Consider the following 8,789-nt stretch of genomic DNA (forward strand, 5'->3'; position numbering starts at 1 on the left):
TGTCAGCACTGGGAATATAAGGGATCAAGATATAAAACTTAAATTAAGCTGAAAATAATAATCATAATACACAATCTTAAGTACTGAATTAAGATCTGAAAGATCCTTACAACAACAAAGAACAACAAAGACTGTCAAATTCCCCATGATGGCAAAACAATCACTGGAGGCTAATTATTTACTTACTTAGCTAAACACAGTTATATTCTTGTCATTAGCATGGAAATAAAATTAAACAGTGAAAAAACGGGGGGAAGGATTTCAGAATTAGTGAAGTTCATTGGAGTCATTTCACATGAGTCCCAAATTACATCGCCCTGAGTGACTGCTCCTGAATGAATGGAGCCTTTTTTATGATCACAAGAAAAACTTCTCCCGAGGGGCAAGGAATTTCAGAAGGGTTTCCCCTTTTAAGCATACGGGGTACACTTTAAAGGTAAAGGGTAATACTGCACTTCCTATCCTGGATAATACTGTTTGAACTAAATAAAATGCTTCTATTCATTCAAAAATGCACAAAGATCTACATTTTGAAAGGAATGTCTTTAAGCCCAGTAAGAATGAGCATCTAGGTTGTGTGAGCAATCATTCAAAAGTTTGAACTTTTAAGAATGAACCAGAATGCATCGAAAACTCACCGTTATGCTCCTTTACGCTTGGTAGGGGAAATTTGCTGACATTACTTGATTCAGCTTCCGAGCCATATTGTTGGAGAAGCGATGCAAGAAGGAATATTAATGGAAGGATCATTTGGATGAGTGGTAGCCGGCGATCACAAAGCGCTGTAGACGGGACGGTTTGTATCACCACACACATGCGTCGTTTACAGGACACCAGTGCTGTTTCGGACACATTTGGAGAGGATAAACGCAGAGTAAAATCCACTTAATTTTAAGCATCAGTCCTTTGGAAGAAAGTTCGGGAACAAAATTTTAACTTGAGAAGTTAGAACGACTCCTCTGCAGAGGTTCCGAACCTGCCGCTGCTGCGCAGAGCAAATGCGCACCTGTTGGTTCAATTGGAAGTTTGAGCAAAGTTTACTTTAATGTTGTTATAATCCCGGTATTAGTTATAAAACCACCCTTGTGCACGCATATCATCTACGAGACCAGAACATTAGAAAGACACAGTTGCATTTTGGGTAAAGCGCGCGTCCACGGTGCGTTCTTCACTCCGCCTGATAAATCCCTGCAGATCTTTACGCATTACAGCAAAGGCTCACACACAGAGACAGCGAGAGAGTGAAGCAACTTGATACAGCCTGTACTCAGAAACCATTCGCGTTTTCTGTTGTCTGGCGCAGTCTAGAGTCATAACTTGGAGTCTGAGATAAAATATCGCTGCGCGCCCGGGGTTGGCTTTTTGGAGACTGGCAACTGACGGCACAACAGGTGCTATACATAAAGTACAACTTCTCAGCGGAGGAAACTCCCAGGATGTTAACTATTCAGTTGCTGCCTGGTTTAACGAGGTGTTTCACTCCCTTACGGGTCCGTTTTATGTTTTGTTTTTGTTTTGTTTGTTTGATGGTTGCACACTTTTTAAATAATTTCTAGCCAAAAGTTTCAGCCTCCCGATATCACACCGTCTGTTGTTAAGGATAAGGTTTAAATAAGCGGTAATACTTTTGGAAATATATCTTTAAAACTAAAGAATAACTTAAAACACTATAACACCAGATTAAACGATTAGCCTATATTGTAAATAAAAAAATATAAGAGTAGAGATACAAAAAAACTGTGAAAGAGACATTTTAGGCTATTTGTGTGTTTTTTTTGTTTTGTTTTTTAAAGGGACACATTTCACTTTCTGCTGTGTGTACACCAGTTGTACCTACTGTCTCAGTACTCCTTTATCTGTTTCTCTGCTTATTTTACTGGGCTATAACACCATGGCCTGGTTGCATTTTTATCCCATTAAATCACGGTCCATCCAGTGTATAATATATACAATGCAGTTCACAGTATATATTCACATCAGGAGTCCCATGATTCAGACTAAAACCTTCCATATAACATTCCTAAGTAACATTGTTTAACCACTGAGTAATTGTTTAAAACCTTGATTCACTGAATGAAAGATAAATGCGCCCCAAAAGAAAACTTTTTAACATGCAGTTTTGTGCTCTCCTGGAATGTTTCTGTGGAAGGAAATGTTTAAGGTTCTCAATTTGTCATATCAAAGCAGAGACACCGCTTGAAACAATACTCCCTCCTGTTCCCAATTTCCTTTCTCCCCAGCACAATGTTGTACCTCATCAACTGTGTTTTATGTGGTTCCTCCCATCCTATTGTTGGCAAAATGCAACAGTGTATCCCCCGCTGTATGGTAAGTCTGCTGTAGCACAGACACAACAATCAAAGGGGAGCTGGAGACATATTGAACCCATTGAGCCAGACACATGATGCAATGCTGCAGCAATTTACCCCCAGTCTCACATAGCTTAGAAACTACCAACTCAAAGAGAATATAGAGCGACCATCTCTCCAGCATCAAGGTAAGAAGGGAAGCTTTTGTGGTTTTAATCAAAGTTAATGGCTCAGGAAAGAAGGCGTGGGACACTGATGCAGTCATTTCATACTTGTGTTGCCCCTGTGGAGAGGGGCATATAGAGGTCTTCATGTGCCTGTTGCAAGGGCCAAGGCCCTTTGTGTAAAGGAGGGTATCACATTCCAGCCCTGCGAGCGCCTGCAGCAGATGTCAGCACTTCACATCGTGGAATCCCTCTCTCTTTCACAAAAACACACACACTCATTCACCCCATGAGGTTTTGTCTGTAAAAGCTGGGTATTTTGTCTTGTTGTCCACGTTTGATTGCCGCTTCCATGGTGGTCTTGTGAAACGCAAAGTCTTTGATACAAAGAAATATAATAAACAGAGGAAATTAGAAACAAGTTAGGCTATTTGGGTCACGCCAAACATGCAGAGACAAGCCAGCTAGGAGAGCTCTGTGTCCACTGAGCAGAGTGCAAGTGGAAATGTATACAATGGAGAATTCACACTCATCGTATACTGCCTAAATCTCCTTAGACTTGCTTGCCGTTATGGGATGCATTCTGTCAAGCAAACAAATGCCCTCAAACATCAGTCATTATTAGAAAACACATCTGTCATAGGGTTTTAAAAAAAACACCTTTGTGGTGAAGAGAAACACAAGAGAATGAAAATGTTAAATTACTTAATTTATACTGTAAAACCAGTTGCTGCAACAGCATGAACTTCTGTTCTATCTGTGTAGTCCAGTAAATCTTTTTATTTACACACCCATACACACACAACACATACTTCTATCTCTGTACCTGACCAGCTGTTATATCATCATATTCATTATCTAAAAGGCGCACTGACCTTCACCACGCAGTCACACTTTTATATCAGAGACATTCTGGTGTTTTATGGATACTAAGGTCTCATGTTGATAAGTGAAAAGTTTCAATAATTGCCCCTGGCTGTACTTGGCTTTGAGACCAGAGCCCCCTGGTGGTGCCCCTCAGAGCTACAGGCAATGTTCTGCCCCTTGAACTTCCTGATGATACTGCAAAGGGTGTGGATTTTCTTTTTTTTTTTTTCAAAACAAACTTATTTTGATTCCACCAGGGGAAGCATATTTTATCTGATGATTCAAGATATTTCCAGGTTAAAACAAATCAGATTTGCTTATCATGTTCAGGTGTTCAGGGACACAATGCTGCTCCTTCTAAAGTGTGCTGTAGTAGAAATAAATATGCTTAAGTCATAAACTGATCATCAGTAATATTGTAAATACAGTATATTCACGTGTTAATGCACTGTATAGTGCAGTTATTTTGAATGAGTAATCTTAATTTTACATGGTTAACCTCACAAATCAAAACTGTCACAAGCTGCATTGCATTTTAGGTCATTTCAGGTAAGTAACCTTCTTGTCAAAGGTACAGTCTGTTGGAGGTTTTGCAAAAAGTATTGAAGTGCATGACTTCAGTTTGGCTTCAGTTGTGCATAAATTACACAAAAACAAATACACTGCTGTCCAATATAATTGCTTAGCTGAGTTCCCGCCACAGCAAAACCTGAATATAATTCAGTTTAAATCCAATTATTAGTTTAATAATGCTGTCTGACTATATTTGTTATTGCTGCTTGATGCCCTGAAAATGAGAAAGAATGAATGTCTGCAGTGTGGTGGTGCAAGCTGGGATGAACACCTGGCTGGATATCCATGAGATTTTTACTTTGAGAACTCTGTTAATATCACAGGCATTGAAAAACTAAAAAACAATTCTGGTGTTAATCTTGTTGGAGCCAACTAAAACAGAATAGCTAAAAATTTAATTTGTAAAATCTTGATTCAGTGTAACCGTTTAGTCATGTTAGACATTTCAGTTTGGAAAGAGCTTTTTGTCCTTCAGGATTTTCCCCCTTACACAATCCTTATTCAGGAAAGTGGTCCAAAAATATTTGAAACGAAACCTCCTTCTTAACAGGTTTCTGGCTCTATGCCTCCATCATAATTTTGGATAGTGTTGCACTTACTAAACATCTGCTGACAAGGAAGACTCAGTTTCCATTATAGCAATCTGCTTATTTAATGATCCAAGGATCTCATATTACAATGCCAAAGTTCATCAATACATTATTGAACTGGAATCCAGGACAGTGCAGTGATGAATTTTACTTTTAAATCTGCAAGCCTGCAACCCTGTGCATGTCTCTCCTCACCTATTGCTTTACTGACGTATGAGCACACTGCTTGAATGTAAAATAGTTACTGACAAGATCATGTGTGTGTACAGGTCAGACAGAGAGACCATCATGCAGAGAGAAAAGACTTTAATCAATAAACCAGGAACTTGAAGTTGGAAGATACTAATCCTCGTATGTGTCAGCGTACTGCCTTTTGAATGTACTGATGAACATGTTCCAGACCTTCATATAGTTTGAAATATATTTTACTTGTACACAGTAAAATAGAAAATGTCTGTAGCTGTATTTTTGACAGCAGTCACCTTAATATAAACCTCACATGTTCTTCAGAAACATCAAACTGATGTACTGTATTTGCAGTAAATATTGTTTTATCTCCATCCTTCATGATTTACATGAAGTTCTTATTCATTTTCGCTGCTCTTATCTCAGCTCCTATGACATGTACCTGTTCCTCTTCCAAACAATTTATCTCATCATTGAATTAAAGCGCTGTCAGCAAAGCTACTCTCGGTTTAGTTAAAGAATGATCCATCCTTCTGAGATGAAAACAAACCTGTTACTAAGCAGCACATAGTAAATAAATAAACAAATAAAGATGCTTAGTAGTAACACTTCTTTGTCTCCAGATCTGTCAAAAACTTCTTTTTCATTTGAATTACAATGTGACAACACATATAACTCTTCAGGGCTGCAGTGGTAGCAGAAATCTGGTTTTCATGCCAGGTTGTATTATACCACAGTAGACTGTTTCAATCCAGCCTGACATATTTCTGGAATGGCATATGATTGTCCATCACACTCATGGCTCATAGCCAGCTGGCCAGTGAACATTTTTCTAAACAACACAAAAGAATCCTTGTGCTTGAATGGCTGCCTCTTTATTGTAACACCAGAGCTTTGCCCTGTGAAATAAATCATTAATCTCTATGCATATGGTACAGATTAATTTGTGTATGCAAATGGAATGCCTTGTCAATCAAAATCATACCACGGGGATCATCGTTGGGGAGACCGCACAAGTTGTTTGACACAATGATGCATGAGATATGGATCAAAACTGTGGGGAAAATCAGCTCAGTGGATTTTTCTTTTTTTGTACTTAAAGAACAATAAATAAATAAATAAAAAAATCAGCCTTACTGTTCCCTTCCCTCTTAATGTGTGTGTGTTTTTGGTTAGTTAGAAGAACTTTCAAATCTGTGCAGACATGAAAGGTAAATAAGAAGTCCTCTTTATCATCCACCAGGTTATCAGTTGTTTTGTGACCTATTCAATTCAGTTCAATTCAATTTTATTAATATGGCGCCAAATCACAACAACAGAAATCACAACAGTCACCTCAAGGCACTTAATATTGTAAGGTAGACCCTACAATAATACTTACAAAGAGAACCTAACAATCATATGACCCCCTATGAGCATGCACTTTGGCAACAGTGGGAAGAAAAAACTACCTTTCAACAGGAAGAAACATCTGGCAGAAACCTATTTTTAAAGACAGATTTCATTGCAATAGTCAACAACCATTTCAATAAATAAAGAATTAAACCTGGAAACTATGACTCAACTATTCATTGTTTTAACCCTTAAGATTTAATAACACCCTGTCATAATACAGTCAGTGTTCAGTTTTTTTCTGCTTTTCATTAAATTCTTAAAAAATGAAAATAAAATCCTTAAAGTGATTGGCAGGTACAGTAACCCGCCTAAACATGCTTTACAGTACTTATGTTATAGTCACACTATGCATTTTTCTCTCACAGACATATACAAAAGGCCGTACTGTCAGACCAGAATGTGCACTGCTTAGCTGAGCCTCTTAGTAACTGCTTCATTGAGGAAAAAGACATTTTTAGATTAATATTTATTTACAGCTTAACAGAAAAACTTCCAGCACAGAGGAACATCAGTCACAGGTTATGTAAAAAGTCTTATATATGATCCATAAAATCACTTTACATACAACAGCTTTTAGACTGAATATAAAAATTAACGGTATGACCATTTGAAGTGATAATATTCGATGAGTTTGTAGCAATTTGGTGTTCTGCCAATAACTCTGTCACAGCCAATGATTATGATTTAAGATCTGTATTCATTTATATAGCCATTCTCCGTTTCATTTATTTTTTCAGGCATTCAATCTGGATATAAACAGCAATTACTCCACAGCAAAATGAAAAAGACATTTCTTCCTGCCATAAATCTTAAATGTGTTTTAACAAACAGGCTGACAGCACAGATGTAGCAGGTAAATCTAAATTGTTGAATTTGGATATAACAACATTTGAGAACCAGAAGTCCATTAAATAGTTGTTCTGGGGCTTTTAGTAACTTTATAGTGCATCACACTCCCATTAGGAGACACAGTTTAGCCAATAAGAACTCACAGATGTTCAAGTTGCCATTTTTCTAAGTTCCCTTCCCCATCTTCTAATGGAAACTGTGTGACAATCTAAGACATGTATAAAACCAAAGCATTTTTGTAGTTCAGTGGTGGATCTAAGTGTAAATACATACAGTACTGTGCAAAAGTCTTGAGCCCTGAACCCATTTTTTTTTAATACTTTGCTTCCAAAGAGTCAGACTTGCTTGCAATTTTTAAAGTGGTCTTAAGTAATAGTTCCCCATAGTTTTCAAGGTCTTCCAAAGTTTTTTGTGACATTGACCATCTTATCAGTCATTTTCAGTCTAGTCCTTGTACCGGAGGATTTTCATAAGATTTACTAATGTATGTATTTATTTATTCTGTTCAACCACTTAACACTGACCTATGAAACATTCATGTAAAAAAGAAAATGCACCTCACTTGAAGGATGAACCAGAACCACACTTTGTTACTAACAGCCTATCAAAAACATATACATAGATTCCAAACACACTGCTAGTGCAGAAAAAGCATACCTGCATGGAACCCAATTCCCCAAAAAAGGCAGCCAACATCATAAGTAGTGCTTTGAATGTCCGTCAAGAAGCTTGGAAAGCTATTCCCAAAGACAAATGAAAGAAATTACAAGGGAGCCTTCCTAACAGAGTATAGGTTGTGTTGAAGAATAAAGGTGGTCATACCAAATATTTACTTTCAAGCTTGTTAAATTTGCACAAACTCAGTTTTTGCCTTCTGTGCTGTATTTCTATGTATGATTGCACATGTTTCAATAAATTGCTGCATCAATTTCCCATTTTCCCCCAAAAATATAAAGAGATGAGGGGTGGCTCAAGTTGTTTCGCAGTACAGTACAGTTGATGAAGACACACACACAGACACACACACGCACAAAAAAGGCCCTTTCATTGCACGGGGACACTGAGACCGAAAGTCATAAGATTTTCTGTCAACACTGGTAGTTTCATGTGAGCCAGAGTTCTGAATCACACTCGACTCTGACGTCTTGACATCATCAGTGGTCTGCTATACCACACCAAAGATGGTTAAGCCAAGAAGCTGTGCCAACGCATTTCATTGTGGTGATACTTTTTGCATCAACAGTGGGCTGCCTTAATGTGGAAATAATGAAAACTTTACTCAAAATATATAAGGCTGTATGGCGTCTATTATGTACACTAGCAGCAGCTGAGGATTTGGAAGCAGGGAATGTAAATGTTTATGAAATATGAACATCTTCAGAATGAGTTTGTGATTCTTTACACCAAAATACGTGAGATCAGATTGCTCTGTGTCCTACAAACTAAAATATGCGTGAGACTTCTGCATTATGCAATTAAAGTAGTGATCATTTTTATCTGGATAATAGAAACACAGACTATATTATTATATTTTCTTAGTCACTGATTTAATGAGTCACGTTTTCATATATACAGTCAGCTTTTTATCTCTAAAACAGTCTAGGTCTTACTACGGCACATGCTTACCAAACAATCTATTACTACATAATAAATAGAAGCTTAAGTATGAATCTTATTGGATTCATAATTTCTAATACACGCTTTCTTTTTACATCCATCTGCTGCTAAATACCACTCAGTCCCAGCCATAAGTAGTGATGCGTTTGCGTCTATCGCGTGAAAGAGAGCTTTTATTTCCTGCCGTCACGTCACGTCTCCGTTTAGCAGCGGCTGTGGATGTGGAGGCGGGGAGCGGC

The 8,789-nt window shown here is 37.8% G+C and overlaps 1 protein-coding gene across 1 annotated transcript in view; it reads right to left on the reverse strand.

Annotated features, from left to right (window-relative positions):
- The window catches only part of pdgfc (platelet derived growth factor c), a 48,011-nt gene extending 46,643 nt beyond the window's left edge, over nucleotides 1-1,368 (reverse strand). The window contains exon 1 of the mRNA XM_031757909.2: nucleotides 639-1,368. Within this exon, the coding sequence (XP_031613769.1) occupies nucleotides 639-816 (178 nt within the window). The 5' untranslated portion in view covers nucleotides 817-1,368. The remainder of the gene's footprint in view (nucleotides 1-638) is intronic.
- Nucleotides 1,369-8,789: the final 7,421 nt, after the last annotated feature.

This window comes from Oreochromis aureus, linkage group 2 (genome assembly GCF_013358895.1).
Source record: "Oreochromis aureus strain Israel breed Guangdong linkage group 2, ZZ_aureus, whole genome shotgun sequence".
Classification (NCBI taxonomy): Eukaryota; Metazoa; Chordata; class Actinopteri; order Cichliformes; family Cichlidae; genus Oreochromis; species Oreochromis aureus.